This window comes from Misgurnus anguillicaudatus, chromosome 22 (assembly GCF_027580225.2).
Source record: "Misgurnus anguillicaudatus chromosome 22, ASM2758022v2, whole genome shotgun sequence".
In the NCBI taxonomy this organism is placed as follows: Eukaryota; Metazoa; Chordata; class Actinopteri; order Cypriniformes; family Cobitidae; genus Misgurnus; species Misgurnus anguillicaudatus.
Window position 1 is genome coordinate 50,019,037 of NC_073358.2, and position 25,245 is coordinate 50,044,281.

Consider the following 25,245-nt stretch of genomic DNA (forward strand, 5'->3'; position numbering starts at 1 on the left):
GTAATTTTATGAAAATCTAACCCTAAACCGAAGCGACAATGGTAAGAAAATAGGACAAAACAGTTGAGTAACCAATCCGTGAGAATGCCACGGAAAAGAAAGTCCGTGGTAGGGCCACGGAAATATGCGGAGATCCGTAAGAATGTCACAGAAAAATGAGCAAAAAATTCCGTGACTATGCAACGGAAATTCGTGAGATCAGGTTGGCTAAGGATTCTATTATTATCAATAAAATATCAGTTTTCCCACCATTTTAGTGCCACTTAGGCCAAAGATGGAGGAAGAACATCCATGCTAAATAATGGTACCATATTTTCCTATAAGCCGCACTGAAGTATAAGCCGCATCCTTCAAAAATGCGTCATTAAGACGAAATAACATATATAAGTCGCAGTGGACTATACGTCACGTTTATTTAGAAAATTATTTCACAAAATCCAAGCCAAAGAACAGACATTTAACCTGGAAGGGCAAGTTATTCAACTAAACAATAGCAGACAGAACAGCAGGCTGAATAGATGTCTGTATGTTAAAGTAATATCATCAGTTATTTAAACGATAAACCATAGCATACAGAACTTACCTGGAAGGTTGAATAGGCTAAATTAACTGAACAAGCCAACTAGCGTGAAGTTCACATACTCGTCATTCCGCATCATTGAATGTATTGAATTACATAAATACAGCAGCAGCATCTGGCGGACTCTCACGGCTGTAGACGGTAATGTTGTCTCTTGTCTTTTAAATGTCAAAATTAATTCATACTGACTTACAAGGCGCACCTGACTATAAGTCGCAGCACCAGCCAAGTTATGAAAAAATTGCGGCTTATAGTCCAAAAAACGGTAGATATTTATAATTTTGTTTAGTTCCTGAATCATTTCTGATATGTGAAATGAGTCACACATTGTTATATTTCACTGGTGATAATGCGATTGCAGATATCAAGAAATACTTTTACTAGTTAAAATATAATTTTTTTATATCAAGAATACATATTTCTTAGAGTGAATATGTCATTTTTGATATCAAGAATTAAAGTTTTTACTATAGAAATCCAATTACTGATATCAAAAATAGCTACATAAAGCCATATATAGGGAATTTAAAGCTAATTCAGCTTGCCATAAAGATCTGGGGCTAAAGACATAAATTATGCTATAAACATGTAAACAGACTTGAGACACCAAACTCTCACTTATTCCTTGGTGTTTCCAGTCTAATGACATCACACAGGGGTGGCTTGTTCCCTGCTCTGAAGCCAAAGATCCTCACGGCTGATCCTTAGTCCTTATTTCACACATGAGAAAGTAGAGCCTTGTGACAGACACAGCAGATTATAGAAAGGAAAAACTATTTTGAGGTAGGTAGTATATTTTATTTCATTTATTTTTGTGATGGCAATGCATTCTTTGTAGTTAAACTCTTCAAAGCTAAATCATTTTTATTGTGTGTCTGTTTAGATATTTTTCTAAACAAGTTGTTAGTTGCTGTCTTGATGTTGTGTCTGTTAGCTGTAAGGTAAGCTACTTCAGGCTTACAAGACTCTAGGTAAGTTGTAAAACTTAAAATTAAGATATGACATAAAATTAAACAAATCAGTGTCCTCAAATGCAATCTGAATTTTTTTAGTCAACCCAAACTTTGCTAAATTCAGGACTGAGCAGTAGGGGCGCAACTATAACTACGTGGCAATGGTGGGCACAGTCGCCCCTTATTCCGGGCATGACTAAATATCCCCAGATTCAGATTAACCTGACCATTTTCCATGTTTACTCTCCTGTTTACAGGGGATGTGTGGGATTCTTCAATATTTTACTATGACCACAGTTAGTTTTACTATAAATAACCATAAAACTTATTTTTCTACAGAAACCATAGTTTAACTATGGTATTTGTAGTAAAACTATGGTTATACAAATGGCTTTCTGCCTAAAAACATGTTACTTTTACTACTGTATATTAAAACCATAGTTGTTTTTCGTGTAGATCAAAAAATTATTCTTAACCCCAAAATAGATATACAAAATTAATTTAGGCATTCTTTTATATATGTAACATTATTTTGTAATTAAATTCAATTAAACTTACTGACATTCCACAAATTTTTCTTGTTTTTGACATTTTTATTTGATTAATCTCCATTTTGGGATTTCATACTAAAACAAATGTATTGTAGTCCATGCTAAAGAGCTTGTCAAATATGAATATTCGTTGTTTTTGAAAGGTCAACCAACTGCTTAATCCAATAAAATAAAACCAGAGGAAGAGACCACGTGTGCTGATCCCAGACCCAATGCTCACCATGTCTGCTACTACAGAGACTTTAAGAGGTACGCCCAGTGATGCTAAATTTAAATAATAAAAAGTGCAGATTTCTAGCCATCTATTTTTTGTTCATAACAAACATTTTCAAAACAAGTGTAACAGGAAACCGTCTTGTCCCATCTAGTTTTTTAAAGATGTGTTTTATTTACAAAACAACATTGACAATTCATAAATTATAGTTTTATAATTTGGATGATTTGTGCTCTAACAGCAACATTACACCTAAAGTTTGAAAAATCTTTGCATTTTTTCATGTCCGTACCATAGACTTTCTTTTCTGTGTCAGTTTCACGTATTGGTTACTCAATTGGTTTTCCTATTTTTAAACCATTTTCGCTTGGGTTTGGGGTTAGATTTGGGGTTTGGGTTAGGATGTCAATTTAACTATTGGTTTTACGAGTTCGCCTCACTGACAATAAAGAGGGACTGCTAATATGCGTGAGTGGCGTGCTGTCCCGGGGCGAAGGTTCCGAGCTCGGGAAATACCCCCCGAGTTCGGAACGTTCGTCCCTTGACCGGGGAAGGAGCCCCGGGCCTGGGGCGTGCCCTGACCCGGGTTATCCCCGGTGCTGAGCTAAATGTACGTAGTGAGGCGAAGGGGTGGAGGTGGGTTTGCAATAATGTCCCAGAGAATTGAGGGTAAGGACTCTATGATTATTTATAGAGCTGGTACTAAGTTGTTGTGTTGATTAGTGATTGATAACCAGCCGTGTTCATTGCTTAATCATCGAGAGCCAGCCGTGTTCATTGAGAGCCAGCCAAGTTCATTGATTAGTGATTAAGAGCCAGCCATGTTCATTGATTAATGATTGAAAGCCAGCCGAGTTCATTGACTGATCAGCTCCTCCCAAACCTTGTTTATATAAAACATCATTTTACGAGTTCGCCTCACTGACAATAAAGAGGGACTGCTAATATGCGTGAGTGGCGTGCTGTCCCGGGGCGAAGGTTCCGAGCTCGGGAAATACCCCCCGAGTTCGGAACGTTCGTCCCTTGACCGGGGAAGGAGCCCCGGGCCTGGGGCGTGCCCTGACCCGGGTTATCCCCAAAAAGAGCAGGTGGTGCAGGACAGCCGCCTGAACAACAATTCCCCAAAGAAGGCTGGCTTGAGAAGGCGAGGTGCTGGCCCTCATTGGGGAAAATGCTGAAGTAGAGGGTAGAATTGAAAAAGGCAGCTCTGGAGAGCGGGCACTGTTGAGAAGTGCTGTGAAGAGGTTGAGAAGGATATATGAGGTGGGGCAGAGGCCTGGACCCAAAGGCTGTAGTTTGAAGAATATAGGGGGCTCCGGGGGAGCAAAATCTGCCAATATGTAGGGAAGGGAGAAAATTGTACTCTGAAGAAGAGCGGGGAGTTTTTAAAGGTAATAGGTGAGGTAGTGCTGTAAGGAGCAAGGTAGGACTCCAAGGGAGCGAAGGAAGCAGTTTGTGCCCTGAGATGGGGCTGTGCTCTAGAGGAGCCAGACATGAGGTAGTTGGGGAAGAAGAAAACTCCAGAGGGAGCAGTACTGCTTAGGCAGCGATAGATGCATAGATTCTGCTGGGCAGAAAATGTGAAGGAAGCACTGGCCCCTGCGGTGGCGGTCGCGCTGCGATACGGGCTTCGAGGTTGAAATGATCTGCTGCGGCAGATCGAGGAAAAGGCACGGGCCCCTGCGGGGGCGGTCGCTGCTGCGATACTGGCCTGAGTTGGAAAGGGAAGATTTTATTAGCAGAGCATGTGAAAGAAGCACGGGCCCCTGCGGGGGCGGTCGCAGCGGCGATACTGGCTTCAGAAGTCGACTGCTGCGGCAGATCGAGGAAAAGGCACAGGCCCCTGCGGGGGCGGTCGCTGCTGCGATACTGGCCTGAGTTGGAAAGGGAAGGTTTTATTGGCAGAGCATGTGAAAGAAGCACGGGCCCCTGCGGGGGCGGTCGCAGCGGCGATACTGGCTTCAGAAGTCGACTGCTGCGGCAGATCGAGGAAAAGGCACGGGCCCCTGCGGGGGCGGTCGCTGCTGCGATACTGGCCTGAGTTGGAAAGGGAAGGTTTTATTGGCAGAGGAAGTGAAAGAAGCACGGGCCCCTGCGGGGGCGGTCGCAGCTGCGATACTGGCTTCAGAAGTCGACTGCTGCGGCAGATCGAGGAAAAGGCACGGGCCCCTGCGGGGGCGGTCGCTGCTGCGATACTGGCCTGAGTTGGAAAGGGAAGGTTTTATTGACAGAGGAAGTGAAAGAAGCACGGGCCCCTGTGGGGGCGGTCGCTGCTGCGATACTGGCTTAAAAAAGGCATCTGCTGTGGCAGAGAGTGAAATAAAAGCTTGGGCTTCTGCAAGAGCGGTCGCGCTGCGACAGTTGTTGTTATCTGAGAAGGAATCTGTTGCGGTAGGGCTGTGTAAGATTTTGATGAGGGTGTCAGCTTGAGTTGCCGGTACTAGCTTCTGCGGAGGCAGGGAAGTGGATCGAGGGTGATGATGGGTTTATGTGTGACGGTGTGATCTTATGTCCGTTTGCTGGGCCGTGAGTGTTTGGTGGGCTTCTTTGATGGAAGCACGATCTTCCCTGATGTAATTTTTTTGAAAGCTTCCGAAGACCAGCGGCCTAGGGTTTGTATCTGGGAGTCTGTTTTGAGCAGCTGTTGTGGCTGCTCCAATGCGGAAGGAATGACTTGAAAATTCATGGGGGGGAAGCCAGATGTTAGCAAAACTTGTTTTAGGTGCTTCTGAAACCAAAAGCGGGTTACTGGGCGGTTGAATTCATCCCCAAAAAGTGGGTCGGAAGAGGATTTAATCTGGTGGCAACGGTAGGAAGTGTAAGCTTTGAGAACTTGGTATGGTTGGATGGGAGTTTGAATTTTGAAAATGTATATGTGGTGTCCTTTCCTCATTTGGTCCGTCTTGCTGTGTTTGATAAAAAATGAGATGGTTTCGTCATCTATTATGGCTAGATCAGAGATGGTTGGGTGTAGGTTTGGGTCAAAGGTGGCTGAAACAGTGAATTCTGAACAGCGGAGGAAACCAAAAAAGGCTAACACGAACATGGCGTCTAGGGTTCGGGCAGTATGTACTGAGGAGTAGCCTTTGCGAAGAGTGGATAGACATTTTGAAAGGATTTCTATGGTTATGGGTAACCTGGGATCTGGACTCTTGGGTTGGGTTTTTTCAATACCTTTTAAAAGCATGGCGGTCTGGGGATTAGTGATAGCAGTTGAGGGTGAACCTAACATTAGTTTGTGAAAAAATTGGATTCCGCTCATATACCCTTTAATTGTGCTGATTCGAAGGTGTTTGACTTTATGCAGGTACGATATGAATGATGTTATGGTAAGTAGAGAGAAGTTGGCTAAAGGGATCTGGTGTAAATGATGGAAAGTTCTGAAGCTTCTCCAAGCTGTCAGATAGGTTTGAAGAGTTCCCATTGAGACTGCTTGGAGTTTAGTATCTAGAGAGGCGGTAAGAAGGTCTTTGAGTGGATGATTTAAGGGAATATTATAGTTGAATAGGGAGGCACTAGTGTTGGGTGAAGATCCGCTTCTGATGCCGGCTGCCTCAATTTCTGCGAGGATCTGTTGCCTGATGGAATTGATGACAGGGGGAGGTTTCAAGGCCAATGCGTTGGGTGGGATGGGCATTGGTGCTGCGGTAGCCAGCGTGAAAGGCTGACGGGTCTGGGGAACAGAATCAACAGAAAAAGAAGCCGCTGGAGCCGCTTGCGGAGGCAGCCTCACGCTTTGGGTCGATCCGTGGGCGAAAAAATCAGGTTGAAAAGTCATAGAGGGTGCCGGGGCCTGACTCGTTAGCGGAGGCATCCTCACGCTCGTGTCGGCTCCTGCGGCAAAAACCGGGGCCTGACTCGTTAGCGGAGGCATCCTCACGCTCGTGTCGGCTCCTGCAGCGAAAACCGGGGCCTGACTCGTTAGCGGAGGCATCCTCACGCTCGAGTCGGCTCCTGCTGCAAAAGTGGGAGAAATGTGAGAAGGAAAAATAGATGTGGCCGGCGCTGCTGATGAACGCAACCCCGTGTGATAGAGAGACGGAGGGGCAGCAGGCCATTGGCCGGGAGGAGGAAGCAGCAGTGGGAGGAGCGAAGCCGTTGCCGCGCTCGTGTCAGCTCCTGCGGAAAAAATGGGAGAAATGTGAGAAGGAAAAATAGATGCGGCCGGCGCTGCTGCTGAACGCAACCCCGTGTGATAGAGAGACGGAGGGGCAGCAGGCCATTGGCCGGGAGAAAGAAGCAGCAGTGGGAGGAGCGAAGCCGTTGCCGTGAGCGGAAGCATGTTCGCGCTGTCTGGCTGGCTTGCTAGCTGACTCGCTTGTGAGCTGGCTGCTGGAGACATCGGCGGGCGACCCAGGCTAGCTGATGGCTTCATGTGGTGTCTTTGAGACCTACGTGTTTTCCGTGCTTGCAGAGACGAGGAGTCAGAGCTTGCTGTCACGGCTGTTTGCGGGGTTGAGTAGCCCTCCGGCTATCGCGGAGTAGGCTGAACAGTTGCGCCTTTGTTTGTTTACGTGAGAATGGAATATCTGCATTTTCAAGAGCTAGTTCGAGGCCTAGGATGGACCATTTCTTGATGTCGGGGATTCCTGGAGAAGCAGAAGCGTATGAAGGTGATGGTGGGGAGCGCCTCTGCGGGGTGCGAGAAGACGGTCCTTTTCTCCTCGGGATTCGTGTAGCAATGCGGGAAGATCGCCCGGCCTGTGGGGAGGCCTCGGGCTTGATTGAAACATCCCGACCGCTGTCGGAAGGCCCGAGATAATCCTGTGTGGTATGGTGAATTTCCTGTGCTGGGTTTGTTTGACTGGACATCTTGCAATAATGTCCCAGAGAATTGAGGGTAAGGACTCTATGATTATTTATAGAGCTGGTACTAAGTTGTTGTGTTGATTAGTGATTGATAACCAGCCGTGTTCATTGCTTAATCATCGAGAGCCAGCCGTGTTCATTGAGAGCCAGTCAAGTTCATTGATTAGTGATTAAGAGCCAGCCATGTTCATTGATTAATGATTGAAAGCCAGCCGAGTTCATTGACTGATCAGCTCCTCCCAAACCTTGTTTATATAAAACATCATTTATTTTTTCCTGGATTTTTAAACAATTGTCGCCTGACGTTAGGGTTAGAGTTGGGTTTGGGTTAGGATGTCATTTTATGTTACAGAAAGTCATTTTAACCCCAAACCCAAGCGACAATGGTAAGAAAATAGGAAAAACAATTGAGTAACCAATACGTGAAACTGACAAACCGAAAAGAAAGTACGGACACAGAAAAATGCGGAGATCTGTGACAATGACACGAATCAATGAGACAATGACTCATCACGGAAATACGTATTGTTTTGTTCCTTTATATACTTTGTGTAAGACAAACTTTTATTTTAACAATTTTTCTAAAAGTGTACATGTGTGTATATATGTTGGTCTTTAATGCAGAAAATTCATGCACACTGCTGACCTACAGTGTGTTTATATATACTGTTGATGAGGAAAAAAGAAATCATCTGACACTTGTGGACACAAACAATGAGAGCAGCACCCTGGTGAAAAAAAACTTTTTTCATTGTTCTGTAAAGGTAAGAACTTGATTATTTACAATACTGTATAATAATTACTGTATGCTTTTGTCTGGTCTTGTGATGTCTTGTTTGTGCCCTACTGTATATATAAGATAAATGAAAGGCAACTATTTAGAACTATTTTTTCTTTTCTCTAGCTCTGAAATACTTTTGCCTTTGTGGGAAAGGTTTAATGTGGGAAAACCAACACATGGAGTACATTAAAGGAATATTCAGAAAATCACCCGGTTAAAAGTTCCTAGAAAAATGCTAAATCATAAAAAATAAGAAATTTACAGTATATAATAAACAAGAAGAATCTGAGAATATGTGAGGTCCCTAAAGGCGGGGTGCATGATTTTTTGAAAAACACTTTGGAAAAGGTACAACAGTTGTCTGGGTTGCGTATGTGTTGGGCGGGTCTATCAAAAAAAGGTCCAGATTCTATTGGGGTAGGGGCGTGTTTGTTTAGGTGATTCCAAATGTTAACATTGGCTTTCAGAGATCATGCTTTAATATAAATATTTATTTATTTGACTTATTGTGCGCACTTTTCTATTTATTTATTGTGCGCATTCCCCCCTGGTTCCGCCCAGCCATTCTTCATCCCCGCTGATCCTACCCAGTCTCACAAGGTTTCGTGATATGGTCACATAATTTTTTATTCTTTTATTCGTGATATTATCACGAATTTTCACATTTTATCAACAAATTCCTGTTCTCGTGTGATTATGCTGTAAGTAAGATGATTCATACTTGCTGTATTGTCAATTTAGGTTTTTTGTTTTTGGTGTGTCATATATATTGCTCGAAACAAACAATAAATAAAATAAAATATTAAATAAATAAATTATCACCTATTGGTTACTCAACTGGTATTTCCTATTTTCAAACCATTGTCGCTTCGGTTTAGGGTTAGATTTGGTGCTTTTCTGATTTATTTTTTTATATATTTTACATGCAAGACACTCCCTTAACAGTAAACTCTGATAATGCATGAGATTATGCGAGTATCTGGCAAACGCGATCATCATTTTTATCATAAACCCTTTAGACACGTTTCCAGCAGGCACTTATTTTGACAAAACATGTGATGCCCATAGATTTACTTGATGCGCCGAACACATATTTTGAAATTACGAACCACACACATGACGGGCTACATACATGTTGTGATGAACTTTGCATTGTGCGCCCTCGAAAAAAAAGTCGCCAGGCCGCAACTGCATATAAATACAAAACAACATTTAAGATTAGATAAATACCTTAGGACTTAAGTCACAATAATTTGAAACCAACCTGTGACATCATATTATATGTAAATTTAAATGATTTAATAGATGTTGTAATTGTTGTTTATGGTAATTGTGGCACCAGCCTAATATTGTAAATTTGCCCATATTACCCACCGTTCACTATCCACCATTTTTTTTTTAAATGTTAGGATACACAAAAGTAAATAACACTGCATCCCTCTGAGATTAAATGACAAAACCCGAGCACCCTGATTTGTTCAGATAAGCAGGGTGGCAAAAGTAGGATTAATATCTCTACACAAAAGCCAGTGTGAGAGATGTTTGTTTGTTTCCCTCTTTAACACATGTCTAATAAGATGTTGTTACAGGAAATTGACATCCATGTGAAGAAGGCCCTTGAAGACATTGTCCAGGTGAAACTTGAAGAGGGTGATTCTAAGTGGTATTGTAGCCATATCGAAGTGAAAGATCCCTTCGGCAAGTGCTTCGTGTTTCCCTGTTATCGCTGGATAGGCGAAAAAGAAGTGATTATCAGAGAGGGCAGTGGTATGTACAGACTCACCTTTATATTAAACTCAGCTTTATTATTTTTGTTGTGCGTATGTTATGCATTTCATTTTGTGTTCATGTAGCTCGACTGCCTCAGGATGACACACTGTTTGAAAAGCAAAGACAAAAAGAATTGGAATCTAGAAGGGAAATATTCAGGTTTGATAAAACCATCTTTAGCCATATTCATTTGCTGTAGTTTCGTTATGCTGCTTTTTTGTTCAAACATTTATTCAAAACAGAAATCATTTTTAGCAAACTTTGAATAAACTATGAATTTATTATCAATTTAACACAATGTTGACACTTTCTAGAGGAAAGTGATAATACATTTATAGTAATTTCAAAGTTTGTTTGTTGATCTTGAACAAATGTGGTAAAATATTTACTTGTTAAGTTTGACATCACACAGCGCTTCCGGGTACAAGCTGTTGCTCAAGCAAACAATAAACAAGATTGTTAACATACATGTTGTGACGAACTTCGCATGGAGCACCCTCGAGAAAAGAAGTCACCGGCCGCCACTGGTTACAATTAACCCCGATTTAGTTTGTGCCCCGTTCACCCCTTATTATACTTATATAAGTCAATGATGTAATTTTTCTTGTTGAAGATGGAAGAAGTTGCGCCCGGGCTTCCCTCAGTCCATAGATGCCAAACTGAAAGATCTTCCTTTAGACGTTCAGTTTGATAAAGCAAAAGAGAGAGAGTTTAATTGGAATTTCCTTGAAGTGTAAGTTTGAAGAAATGTGTCATGGCCAAAGTCAATGTTTAGTTCATACGGATTTTTACTATTTATGTCTTTAATTATATTGTATGAATTCTGTTTCAGGGTTGTGGAAGCACACTTGGACGAATTTATAGGTTGCTTTCAGTCCTGGAAAGATATAGCAGATTATGAAAAGATATTTAGAGCAATCTACAAAAAGAACACTGCACTAGGTTTGGATTGTTTCTTTGTGGGAAACTAACAATGTTGGGCATTTTCACACATGTAAAGCCTTTGACAGTTTATTAAATTTTATTTTTTGACAACTGGACAGAAAACGTGATGCATGACTGGAATACAGATGACATGTTTGGCTATCAGTTCTTGAATGGCTGCAATCCTGTCGTGATCAGGAAATGCATGAAACTTCCAGACAAATTTCCAGTCACACATGAGATGGTAAAGGGCTCTCTGCAGAGAGAGCTCACGCTACAAGATGAAATAAAGGTCAAAAACATTAACCCGTAAATCACTACAGCTGGTCAGTTATCCAAGACTTGCTTGACATCCTTCACATAATTTAAGTCCAACCTACAAACTATCTGCGTACACGAAATAAAATATCTCTGTGTTTACAGAAAGGAAACATCTACATAGCGGATTATGTAATCTTGGACGGATTGCCAGCCAATAAAACAAAAAAATCCCAGTTCTATTTGACGGCACCCATCTGCCTACTGTACAACAACAAATGGGACCAAATTGTGCCGATTGCAATTCAAGTATGTGTCCCATAAAGAGTCTGTGTCAACTCAAAACATAAATTACCTAAAAAAATTAAAGTGTGAATTTACTCATTGATGTACATGTTTGTTGTCAAAAACAGCTCAGACAAACACCAGGGGGAAAAAACCCGATCTTTCTCCCAGACGATAAGAAATACGATTGGATGCTTGCCAAGATGTGGGTGAAATCTTCCGACTTTAATCTACATGAGCTGTCCACACATCTTTTCAAGACACATCTGATATCAGAGGTTTTTGAAATAGCCATGTACAGACAGCTCTCTGCAGTCCACCCTGTATACAAGTTACATGCCTTTCATGATATTGAGATTTAATGCAAAACCAAAGAATCCTTAAAATTGTGCTATTCCAATCTCTCAAAAGGACCGATACATAGACAGGAAGGCCTGAAGTGTGGTGAGGGGATGCAGGGTCTTCTAGCACTGTATCCTCTGGAGCAGTGGTTCTTGAGATTGTGTCATGTTTTTAAATAAAATAAATTAATTTCTCATAAATTCTGTGTAATTAAACCTTAGAAAAATAAGGCTAAGGCTGTCATTAAGCTTTATTCGTTCAGTTATGTCATTTTTGGTGCAAAGGTGGCATTGTTTGGGATATCTTTGTTGTGGCAGTTTTACATAAACCAATACATCACAACTTGATATTACCAAGACATCATAACAGATTGATTTTTACCAGTGATACAAATATAATTTGTCATTAAAAAAATCATTAAGTGTTAATACACTGTCATATAGTTTTATAACAGTGTCATAAATATTTTTCTTGACCTCAACAACAGTGATACAAATATAATTTGTCATTAAAATGTCATTAAGTGTTAATACTCTGTCATATAGTTTTATAACAGTGTCATGAATATTTTTCTTGACCTCAACAACAGTGATACAAATATAATATGTCATTAAAATGTCATTAAGTGTTAATACTCTGTCATATAGCTTTATAACAGTGTCATGAATATTTTTCTTGACCTCAACAACAGTGATACAAATATAATTTGTCATTAAAATGTCATTAAGTGTTAATACTCTGTCATACAGTTTTATAACAGCGTTATTAATAATTTTCTTGACCTCAACAACAGTTATACAAATATAATTTGTCATTAAAATGTCTTTAAGTGTTAATACTCTGATAAATAGTTTTATAACAGCTTTATTAATATTTTTCTTGACTTCAACAACAGTGATACAAATATAATTTGTCATTAAAATGTCATTAAGTGTTAATACTCTGTCATATATCTTTATAACAGTGTCATGAATATTTTTCTTGACCTCAACAACAGTGATACAAATATAATTTGTCATTAAAATGTCATTAAGTGTTAATACTCTGACAAATAGTTTTATAACAGCATCATGAATATTTTTCTTGACCTCAACAACAGTGATACAAATATAATTTGTCATTAAAATGTCATTAAGTGTTAATACTCTGTCATATAGTTTAATAACAGTGTTATTAATATTTTTCTTGACCTCGACAACAGTGATACAAATATAATTTGTCATTAAAATGTCTTTAAGCGTTAATACTCTGTCATATAGCTTAATAACAGCGTCATGAATACTTTTCTTGACCTCAACAACAGTGATACAAATATAATTTGTCATTAAAATGTCATTAAGTGTTAATACTCTGTCATATAGCTTAATAACAGCGTCATGAATACTTTTCTTGACCTCAACAACAGTGATACAAATATAATTTGTCATTAAAATGTCATTAAGTGTTAATACTCTGTCATATAGTTTTATAACAGCGTTATTAATATTTTTCTTGACCTCAACAACAGTGATACAAATATAATTTGTCATTAAAATGTCATTAAGTGTTAATACTCTGTCATATAGCTTAATAACAGCGTCATGAATACTTTTCTTGACCTCAACAACAGTGATACAAATATAATTTGTCATTAAAATGTCATTAAGTGTTAATACTCTGTCATATAGTTTTATAACAGCGTCATGAATACTTTTCTTGACCTCAACAACAGTGATACAAATATAATTAGTCATTAAAATGTCATTAAGTGTTAATACTCGGCCAGCGTCATGAATATTTTTCTTGACCTCGACTACAGTGATACAAATATAATTAGTCATTAAAATGTCATTAAGTGTTAATACTCTGTCATATAGTTTTATAACAGCGTCATGAATATTTTTCTTGACCTCGACTACAGTGGTACAAATATAATTAGTCATTAAAATGTCATTAAGTGTTAATACTCTGTCATATAGTTTTATAACAGCATCATGAATATTTTTCTTGACCTCAACAACATTGATACAAATATAATTTGTCATTAAAATGTCTTTAAGTGTTAATACACTGTCATATAGCTTTATAACAGCGTTATTAATATTTTTCTTGACCTCAACAACAGTGATACAAATATAATTTGTCATTAAAATGTCATTAAGTGTTAATACTCTGTCATATAGTTTAATAACAGTGTTATTAATATTTTTCTTGACCTCAACAACAGTGATACAAATATAATTTGTCATTAAAATGTCTTTAATTGTTAATACTCTGTCATATAGCTTTATAACAGTGTCATGAATATTTTTCTTGACCTTAACAACAGTGATACAAATATAATTTGTCATTAAAATGTCATTAAGTGTTAATACTCTGTCATATAGCTTTATAACAGCGTTATTAATATTTTTCTTGACCTCGACAACAGTGATACAAATATAATTTGTCATTAAAATGTCATTAAGTGTTAATACTCTGTCATATAGTTTAATAACAGTGTTATTAATATTTCTTGACCTCAACAACAGTGATACAAATATAATTTGTCATTAAAATGTCTTTAAGTGTTAATACTCTGACAAATAGTTTTATAACAGCGTCATGAATATTTTTCTTGACCTCAACTATGGGGTTCAAATATAATTTGTCATTAAAATGTCATTAAGTGTTAATACTCCGTCAAATAGTTTTATAACAGTGTCATTAATATTCCTCAGTTCATAATGTCTTTAAAGTTTCCTCCATGTGTTTAACAAATAAAATGAATCATTCAGTAATAATAATAATAATAATAATAATAATAATAATAATTGATAAAATTATATTTTATTCCTAAATTTAATGAAAACAGTACAATAATGATTAAGCCATGCAGCGTTGGGTCCATATCGCTGCAAAGTTAATTACATTAAATTAAATTGATTAAATGTTTTGTTCGTTTCAGAAATTTTCAGAAACCTCTGTGTGAGGAAAAAAGTTCTCTTAGTTGTCAGTTTTTTATGTATATAAGTATAAAAGTTGCATTTTGTTACAGTATTTCAATTTTTCGACAGAGTATTAACACTTAATAACATTTAAATGCCATTTTAATGTTAACCCATAAAGCTAGATAGTATCTTAAGTTTGATAATTATTCTGCTGTCATGTTTATGACAGATTTATGACAAGTTATGATGTATTGGTTTATGTCAAGTTGTCATAACGAAGAAAATTCAAACAATGTCATATTTTCATCAAAAATGAAATTTTAAGTCATACATTTTCTTTTGGGAGGGGACACAAAGCGATGCACCATACATCAGGGGGGCCGTATGCTGAAAAAGTTTGAGGACTACTGCTCAAGACCATAGTATTTCAGCTTAACAGTCGGCCTCCTGAGCAGGAAGCTGACACATAGCAAAGCTCTAACAAAATCATCCCAAACCCAAATTATGAGGGCACATTAATAAAAAAAAATAATGAAGCTCACAGATACGTTATTTGTACAAAATACTACAATATTCCAAAACATATGACAGTTTTTAATTTCAATTTCATTGCGACTTTAAATAAGTTTGAATTAATTGTTTGTTTCTTACAGTTACTGATACCCCATGTCCGTTTCACAATTGTAATTAATGCAGAGGCCCGTGAAAATCTTATCAGTGATGATGGGGTCTTCAGCAAGGTAGCTCTATGATTAATTGTAATATATCCACAGATAAACAACATGTTGGTAGTATCCAAAGCAATTCTGTTTAAATGTGATGCAATTCTGTTTAAAAGCCATAATTTCTGTACTTGATATAGGTTTAAGAATGCTAAACTGATTATTTGGTGTTTGTTATCTGTGTTTACTTAGCTGGTGTTTGCTCCAAAATACAATGCAACATAAAAACAGCCAGCAGTACAGTCAGAGCCGGATTAAATAAATGGACTACACTAGGCAGGCTGCATTTTTTGCCCCCCCCCCCCCCCCCCCCATCGAGGTTATTTATGAATTGAAATCTGAAACTTACCAAAGTTACTAATAAAAGTTAATTCACATTTTACATAGCCTAGTCTTTGGCTACAAATTGGTTGTTTGTATACCAAATTAAGTCATGTGTTGTATATTAACCAGTCTATCAGACAATTTTTTGCTAAATGTATTATTTATACGTCATTACACGGCTCTATTAAATGCTATGAAATTATCATCACCTTATCCATTGGGAGTGTCATTGTTAAGGCAGTAGTACCAGTAAATAACCAATAGGTGTCAGTAATCCGCGGGAGAGCTTCGCTGCATATTTCTCTTCAAGATTGAGAATCGCAACGAAATCCTCGGCGAGCAACACGTCCACTGAGGTAAATGTCCTCAAAACACTGGTTATTTATGTTTCAGTTATATGAATTATATAATAACAGTTTTTATATTATGTATAACAGTTTTATCTCAAAGTAATGATAGTGCTAAAGTCTAATGTATCGTTTCTGAGGCTGCTAGATTATTCTTTACGCTATTTACGTTTGTGAAGTGAATTTAAAGCACATATTGCTTGCAGTTGACTTAGTTAGCCACTATCCGTTGGTTTTGTTATCATGTTTGGTATCTAAAGTGATTTTTGTGGGGCTTAAACAAAAAAAAATCTTGCCATTGCAGTCATGAATTATTATGCAAGGAACTGTTTTTTTTTTGCCTCGTTATTATACGCAAACATGCCTTATATAACGTAGGGAAATGATCGTTTGTCCTTTATTTATTTATTTTTTGCAGCAACCATGTCTGTGTCCTTAAAGGAACTCTGTCAGGTGCAGAGTAGGACTATGAACTTGAAAATCAACCATTCTGATGACTGGCGTCCCCATCCGAGTCACCACCTCAGACAACAACAGTCATAAACTCACAAACACAAATACACTCAGTAATGGAAAGACTTAACTATGATTTTATCTGTGTTAACCTATCATATCAGTTATTGATGTATTTTAAATATTTACGTATTACTAGGCTTATCATACATGCATTGAAGTTTTAAAATGTATCTAATATAATACTGTTATTAAATTGAATGTTTTGGATACCACCATTAAATTATTTTGTGCATGTAAAACACAAGCAGCAATGTTTTTATTGAATTCAATTTTGAATTAAATTGAATGTTTTGCATACCACCATTAAATTATTTTGTGAATGTTAAACACAAGTAAATGTTTTATTTATTGGAGATAAAATGGGTGTTTAATTAATATAATACTTCTGTTTGTTAGGCACTAACAAGTGAAAATAGTTAGGTTTGAGTACATTTATTAAAACTCGATAGCTGTAATGCTTCTGTGCAGAAGGAAGCCCGTGAGCCACGAAGGTAAGTTTGCGAGCAGATTCATTTCCACTTATTAGACAGCAGTCCGCTCATCGTGTTTTGTATTGCATCACTTATAGATCGTAAACCTTAAAATCGAGTTTAGTAAGATGTATACTACAGTCAGCTTTGGTTAACTATTGAAGCATCGTCTTTAAGGCTCAATGTGACCGCAGTATTTGTTGAACACTGCCGGCAGCGGCGACATCTGTGTCCGTACCATTTGTATCAATGAGAGCATAAGTTCGTATCTCTCTGTTCCCGAGTCATAAAGCTCGTCTTTAATGAAATAATGTTTAATAACTTAAAAAATACGGCGTTTTTTTAATTTCCTGAAAAACAATGGTTTTGGACATACGGGGATCCCGCCCGACAGCTGCGAAAATTGTAGATGGGACATTTGTAAAAAAAAAAAATTCCCCCTCTGTCTGGGCCCCATCCCGCCAATCGGGCCCTAGGCACGTGCCTAGTTTGCCTTTGGGTTAATCCGGCTCTGAGTACAGTATATTTCACCCTTAAGGCCTGAGTATTTTGCAGTAATATGCACATAGTCTGGCAAACATTTGACTCGTATGTATTCACAGGCGTTCAATGCATGTGCATTGCGACAAATTGCAAAATCTCTCATTGCACTTGATATAAAACAACAATAAGAGAAATCAGTAATGCACGGTCCATCAATCAAAACAACAGCCATTTAGCATATCGCTGTAAAATATTTCAACTTTAAAATCTATTCTGAACATTGGGGGGCTAAATATGGCCTAGTTAATTAAAAATAGGCATATTATTAACTGAATGATCTATTTTCAGATTAGTAGCATAAGTGGAGATGGGATTGAGAAATTGCTGGAAAGGGCCATGAAGACTTTAACCCTCAAGTCCCTGTGTTTCCCTGACACTATAAAAGCTCGAGGAATGGAAAATACATCCAATTACTATTATAGAGACGATGGCATGATGATCTGGAAGGCAATAAACTGGTAGGTAGACTCAGATTATTTACTACTAATGCAAAAGGAGCTCACATTTTGTTCACGCCATTTTTTTATTTGTTGATCTGTCATCTTATTGATCTTCCTGTAGTTTTGTTTCTGATGTGGTTGAGATCTACTATGACAGAGATGAGAAGGTTCAAAAAGATGTGGAGATTCAAGGATTTGTTAAGGACGTTTCTGTCTGTGGCATGCTTGATTCTAAGGGTGATAGTGAGTACAGGTTGAACTTTAGCAGAATGTCAGTGCATGTTTCTCTGTGCAAGTGTGCATGATTGTTGGTATTCTCGTTTATGTACGTTTGTTGTGTTTCTGTTAACTTGTAGGCAAGATAAATTCATATTGCCACTGTTTTCTAGAGTTTCCACAGTCTCTGAATACTCGAGCGGAGCTAATCGAGTACCTGACTGCTGTGATATTTACAGCTTCAGCACAACATGCTGCTGTAAACTTTGGACAGGTGAGATAACACGCTTTCAGATCATTAAAAAGTGCTTGGAAAAGTTTTGGATGATATCTATAAGCTAATGGTGAGTAAACTTTTGCATTCCAGTTTGACTGGCATGCTTGGATCCCCAACAGTCCTTCCACTATGCGCAAGCCCCCTCCCCAAAAGAAGGGCAAAGTGGATATGAAATATATCATGAAAACTTTGCCTGACCGTGGTTGTTCCAGTGAGGTTCTAGGAACAGTTTGGGCCCTCAGTCAGTTCCAGAAAAATGAGGTTTGACATCTGATTTGGATAAACATTCCACTTGAATAAATTGTACAGTAGACGACATGGCAGCAGCCTTGTCCAAATTAATGTGGTAAAGAATTTACCTTATACTGAGGGTACAATGCATTAAATATGAGTTAAAACAAGGCCAACTGCGGTAGATTGTTTGCTTGCTGTAGTATATGTTTTCTAGTATTTTCAGCAATAATAGAACAGATCCTTCGCTATGTCCCACTTTAAAAATGTCCCAAACCAGTCATCATGTTTGTGGAGTAAAGCAATGCCTAGAAATGTATTTATTGGGGTTACATACTTAACTCTTTCCCTGCCCTTTCCCTGCCATTGACAAACTGATTCATAATTTTTTGGTAAAAACACTTCCATGACAAAAATGACTTATTATGGCAATCTGTCTTAAATTGGGGCGTGACAAACAGGAGGAATTTTTTTTCATTTTGTGCTTATCTCTATTAACTTTATTTATTGACCATACATTCAAAAAAACACATTTAAATCCTAACTTAAAACAACATCAGACTTTAAAGAAAATAGCACGCGGGACCATAACCGACAAGAATGAATTATTGTCAGGATGTTAAATAAAGCGAAACAAAAACTTTAATGTGGAGAGGTAGCGGGTATAAAGTTAACAATGGATACGTTTGTGACACAGAATGAAATTAGAGATTTGGCACCAGCAGAGAAAACCAAGACAGACAATGGACATAATCAACCAAAAACCCAGCTGAAAATAAAGTGTGATGACATTCACTCTAATATAACACTAATATTATGAAGTTATTGTTCAACTTGACTGTACAAGTCATTAGGGGTGTAATGATATGTTGATATAGATCGAAAGTCTAATCTTGCATAATCAATTTCAGCCTTATTTTATTAGTTAAATTATTTTAATGAGTAAATATAAAAACATGTCGCTTTTGCACCGACTCTGGTCCGATCTGAATCATATACCGCAAAATTTTACTAAAGATAAATTGTAACGGGTGATGCTTAAAGCAACACCAAAGAGTTTTTTTTACCTTAAAATAACGTTTCCAAAAAAGTTTCAGTGGTTCATCCACTCAAAACAGGGTGAACGGCACTTTCACATTCGCTTTGCAGCCCTCTATCGGCCAAAACCGCACTAAAGAAGTTTCCAACCGTCGGGTAGTGGTCCTGTAGTTCGAGTGAAAACTACAAAAACTTGCTTTACGGCAGACCTACAATCCAATCAGAGCCAGCTATGCTGCAGTATTTACGACAGTGGTAATGAACAATTACGCTTCTAACCTGCAGGGGGAGCAAAGAGCCAGAGTTCTTTAGTGTTGCTTTAAATGAAGCAAAGGAGAGGTGAATCCATGGGCAAAAGGTGGTTTATTGTAAAATCCCAAAAGGGCCAGCAAACAAATCCAGAAAGGGCAAAACCAACAATCGTAATCCAAATAACAGGCAATATGTCAGGGCAGGCACAGTCAAATCAAAATCCAAATAAACAGGCATGGGTCAAACACAGGCAGAATACAGAAACAGATAACAAATAACAGATTAACAGATACAGTAACAATAGCAGGTAACAGGCTGGGCTTACGAAAGTAATATTCAGCAGTGAACAGGTATACAGGAAGTGCTTAAATACAAAAACAGACAGGAAGTGTGAAGCGTAACATGGCATGATGAATATCAAAATAAAAGCCGGAACAGAACAGAGTGTCAAAATAAAAGTCCTAATAACAAAAATACACAGAACACAACCAGAACACAGAACAAAACCTTACATAAATAAACAAAAAATCTAAATTCTTTGCAATGTCCCGTCTCATTAACACCAACTTTCCAGAGGTTCAAGAAAGGAAAATTTTACCTTGTAAAAATACTGCCAAATGTTGTTCGATACAGAGTGTGAATTCCTAAAAAATAAATGTAGCTTTGTATACTGTGTTTGGCTAAAAAATATTGTTTACCTCATTTGTAAGTCGATTTGGATAAAAGCGTCTTCTAAATGACAATGTAAATGTTGTTTTTTCTCTGAAGAATTTACTTTTTTCCCTAGCGATACTTAGGCATGTATCCAGATATGTACTTCACGGAGGAAGCAGCGAAGGAAGCCATTAAGAAATTTCACCAGAAACTAAACGAGGTGACCAACAGCATCAAGAGCCGCAATAAAAAATTAACAATGGGTTATTCTTATCTGTCACCAGACAAAATACCCAACAGTGTTGCAATTTAAGAAAATACTAGTAACACATTGCCAGGCCTAACCACTGCATTTACGGCCAATGGATGCTCTACTTAAAATATAAGGTGTAGTAAAACCTATGTAGAGACTAACAAAGAAATTATCTTTGATTTATGCTTTTTGTTTCTGGAAATTAAGGTGACCATTGGTCTGGCTCATGACGTCAGAAACATTTATAGTGTTGTAATCAAATTATACTGTACTATTCATTAACACATATTTTGACTGATAGTCTTCATTACTTATATTGTTTGTAATCTGTTTTACATGATTAGTTTACTTTGATTAAAATGTTTACCTCACAGTTGTATTGATACTTTACATCTGCATTGTTTTCATTATCTTGTGTATTGCTGTTGCTGTGGAGGAAGGAATAATGTTCCTGCTTAATTTAATAAAAGGTTAGCTGATAAAGATTTGCTGTCATGGGTGTGAATTATTTGTTCTGAACATTTCTGCCTGAACATTTCTTTATCCCGTAAAAGCTCTTTTAATAAAGTTCTCATAAAAATAATCTTATAAAAAAAACATTTTTTATATTGTTAGTTAAAATAATCCACCAGCAATTACTCTATCAGTTAGTGCTATACAGTATGAACTGTACAGAGATCTGCATTTACACAGCCGATACTGTTTTTCATCAGTGCCACCAGATGCAAGCAGAACTTAATATTAATGTGGTCCATGGTTCACACTGATGAATCCTAAAACAAGCTATATGCCATCGTCTCCTTGTGTGTTTGAGAAAGAAAGAGAAAGAAAATAGATGTGATAAATGTTGATGAATGGTTGTTAATAGGGGTTTGATGAGACACCACAAATGCCTGCAGAGGGCGCCAACGCCTTTGTGATTATTACAAATTTGAGGACAGGATAACTTATAGAACCTTTTAAAGCCCTGTTTTATTACAATTTACATTCCAACTACTACTACACAACACCAAACACCATAAATATTAAAAACAATAGAAACTTGTAAAAAGATCATGCATTAATCTATAGAAATGATTTCACTAATTTTACAAAAATTGCTTACAAACTGTTACAGACATTTTTCTCAATCTTCTCTTCTCTTGTTGTGTAAATTGCCATTTTTGCTTGAATAAATTCAACAATTGAGCCTCGTGACAATGTTTTTGCACATATTTAACCCCACAATTAAACACTTTCATTGAAAAAACTGTATCAAAAACCTCTCACACTGCATAAATGCAAACAAAAAGGACATCCTTCAGTGACATCAGAATTAATCAACGAGACAAATGCATTGACTACAATAACACCATGTAACACTCTCCACTGTAAAGCCCCAGTTTTTTTGACTAATGGTGACTTGTAAAGAGCTTTCCAGGCTGGTCTTTTATTGACCGTAAGATTAAGTACATTTCGCAATGGTGTATCACACTTAATGTTCAAAGATTTCTTATTAAAAGCTTAAACAGAAACCTTATACAAATCTTTATCAAGTGGAAAATTGGACCCCACAATCATTACTTCTTTGCAATTTAAAAACATACTGTTACACTCTACCAAAATGGGAGATATACCAAAATTCGGGAAAGGCTCTTTACAATTAGGATTAATTAACCCCTTCGAGTATTGATCCAACAGTTCAGTTTTTTTCTCCATCTTACAGGTGCTCTTGCCACTATACGGTATGATTTCATTACCAATCACTCAACAATCGAGGTCAAATCCTCAAAATCAGATGCCCCCATTTGATGTAAATGTCTAATTACTGTCAATTTTGCATTATGCAAAGTCCTTTCTGGAATGGCAAACGACATCTAATGTGATAAATCCAATCGTGAGCAACTGACAAATGGTTCTTGAAGTAACCAAAACAGGGATTGCTTTCCGTTTTTTTTTTTTTTTTAATAAAGACCAGACTTTAAATAAATTGCAATACAAGACTAGAGAATTACATAGTTTTAGTCTTTAAGAGTCCAACCAGAAAAAGGCTTTATCTAATCCTAAACAATCAATACTTCTAAGGATTGTGCAGGGGACATCCAACTCGGCTCTGCCGAGCACATTAAAAGTCTCTAAACATATTGCAGACGGAATGCAGCCGTTCTGCTCTGCAAATGTATCAAACCAAGTCCTCCTTAATCTTTTGATAGATATAAGACACTTTTTGGTACCCAGTGCATTCTGTCCCAGAAGAAATTGATTAAAATAGACTGGATTTTTATTAGAACGTCAACTGGGGGTCTATGCAGGCTAGCCGGTGCCATAGTGCAGAGGCTACCAGGTAGTGATGATCAAGATTCATCCTTTGTAGGATATTTTAGGAAGTAAAAACCTCCACTAATCTAATCGCCCTTTAACTTTTTCAACAGTACCTTCGAAATTCTTTTTAACAACAGCTTCATTTCCTTAAAAGACTCCTAAATATTTCAAAAACCAATCTCTGGTCCATTTTAGGCCATCAGGAAGTCTTGGTTCACCTTTTGGCCAAATATGGCTTCACTTTTTTCCAGTTCACCTTTGCAGAAGAAAGAGTTTTAAAATCATCTAAAATCTTCAACAGCACATTGACATCATTAGGTTCACTGATAATAACAATGACATCATCAGCATAAGCTGATAACTTGAAAGTTTTGGTGCAATTTGGCATGCACAGTTCACACACATCAGATCTTAATTTATTTAATAAGGGTTCTATGGCTAAAGCATATAAAATGCATGACAGCGCACAGCCTTGTCTGACACCTCTATACACCCTAAACTGAGAGCATAGGTCACCATTAATCTTTAATATACTCTAAACGCAATACATCATTTTAATAATTGAAATAAAATCGTAACTAAAACCAAAGGCTTTTAAAAAATTCCATAAATAAATTTGTTCTAATCTGTCGAAAGCCTTCTCTTGATCAATTTATATCAACCCAAACTCCAAGTCAAACAGTTTTCCACAGTCCAAAATGTCTCTAATGAAAGAAACATTATCAAAGATTCTTCTTTCTGGCACACAATATGACTGATCTGGATTAATAATAGATTCAAGGACTTCTGATTGCTAGTCTGATTGCTAAAGCTTTATGCAATATTTTATAGTCATTATAAAACAAAGTTACTGGTCTCCAATTGATGATGTCATTTAAAAAACAATTTGGGCAATAAAGTAAAAATTGCTCTCCGGCAGCTTTGTGGCAGTTGTCCATTAACCAGACTCTCATTAAAAACAGATACCAATTCTGGACTCACCTCTGGGAGTAAAATTCTTAGAATTCAATTCAAATTTATTTATATAGCGTTTTTAACAATTGGTAATTGTTTCAATGCAGCTTTACATTAAAAGAAGCAAGGGAAAGAAGAAAAATATTTTTTTTACAAAAGAAACAAAAATCCACAAAAGATGGGCCAAATTATCAATTCTGTCTGTTTTCACTGAGTCCCATCTGACTGACTAAACTTTGTAAGAATTTACAGTGTTTGTTTTACAAATTTCTGTGGAAGTATCTGGTATCTCTCTTATCTGCAGAAGCATGTAGACAGACAGGATTTCAACTGTTAGTACTGTGACTACGCCCTAAGAGTACTGTATGTTAGCAGTGCAAAAGGATGTTGGCTCCATTCCCAGGAAAGACACCAGAGAATCAGATAACCTTTCATTATCATGAAGGGTTTACATGATCCACAACAATGTTTAAGTAGGCATGCAAATAATGGTGTGATTACACAGAGCATTACTGAGAGCATAACACTCCCTCCTTGGCTTAATTCAGACGTTGTGTCATTAAAACTTTCAATTTTTTGCAAAGATTCTGTATGTGATTTATTGATATGATGATAAAGCGACTATAAGAAAATGTTGCATGTCATAAATAAGTAAATAAATTATTAAATATAATAAATTAGTAACACTATAATATTTGTTAACATCGCAGACACAGACATAAATGAGAAAGCAGCAGGCAGGAGACGAAATGATGTAATAACAAACTAAAGATGGTCTATTGAATAATCTTAGTTGCGTTTTATGCCATTTAGCTTTGTTGTAACTATAAATGAAATAAGAAGACAATGATAAAATAAATGAAACATTTTAATGAATTAATGAAACCATGTAGATGAAAAAGAACACAAGTGTTCTTTTCTAATCAAATCTATCAATAAAGTAGAACCTTTATATCCACATTTCTGTTTTTCATCCAGTTTTCACGGTAAAAATACTTTGCTGCCTTAACATTTTTTGTTAAATCAACTCAGATTTACAAGTCATGTCAACAGAGATGAGTTGTCACAACTTATAAAATATGGTTGAGAAAAGTCAACTTTTGAAATGACTTGTAAATCTGAGTTGATTCAACAAAAAATTTTAAGGCAGCAAAGTATTTTTTACAGTGTGTATTTTTAGCAATAGCCAACAATACACTGTATGGGTCAAAATTATAGATGCCAAAAATCATTAGGATATTAATTACACAAAAATTTATTTATCATTAGTAATATGTGTTGGTAAGGACTTCATTTGGACAACTTTAAAGACAATTTCTCAATATCTGTTT

At 37.2% G+C, this 25,245-nt stretch overlaps 2 protein-coding genes across 2 annotated transcripts in view; both read left to right on the top strand.

The window, feature by feature from the left end:
- The first annotated feature begins 1,119 nt into the window (after positions 1–1,119).
- LOC129439605 (polyunsaturated fatty acid 5-lipoxygenase-like) overlaps positions 1,120–25,245 on the top strand; it is a 260,317-nt gene continuing 236,191 nt past the window's right edge. The window contains exons 1-7 of the mRNA XM_073860802.1: positions 1,120–1,363; positions 2,228–2,333; positions 7,732–7,871; positions 9,478–9,655; positions 9,742–9,817; positions 10,272–10,391; positions 10,491–10,600. Of these exons, the coding sequence (XP_073716903.1) occupies positions 2,297–2,333; positions 7,732–7,871; positions 9,478–9,655; positions 9,742–9,817; positions 10,272–10,391; positions 10,491–10,600 (661 nt within the window). The 5' untranslated portion in view covers positions 1,120–1,363; positions 2,228–2,296. The remainder of the gene's footprint in view (positions 1,364–2,227; positions 2,334–7,731; positions 7,872–9,477; positions 9,656–9,741; positions 9,818–10,271; positions 10,392–10,490; positions 10,601–25,245) is intronic.
- On the top strand, positions 10,370–20,907 carry LOC129439611 (polyunsaturated fatty acid 5-lipoxygenase). Its single transcript, XM_073860718.1, has 11 exons — positions 10,370–10,391; positions 10,491–10,600; positions 10,702–10,874; positions 11,006–11,149; positions 11,254–11,461; positions 15,034–15,116; positions 17,587–17,756; positions 17,860–17,981; positions 18,128–18,228; positions 18,322–18,492; positions 20,540–20,907. The coding sequence occupies exons 3-11, from the start codon at positions 10,710–10,712 to the stop codon at positions 20,717–20,719; spliced, it is 1,344 nt and encodes a 447-aa protein (XP_073716819.1). The 5' UTR covers positions 10,370–10,391; positions 10,491–10,600; positions 10,702–10,709; the 3' UTR covers positions 20,720–20,907.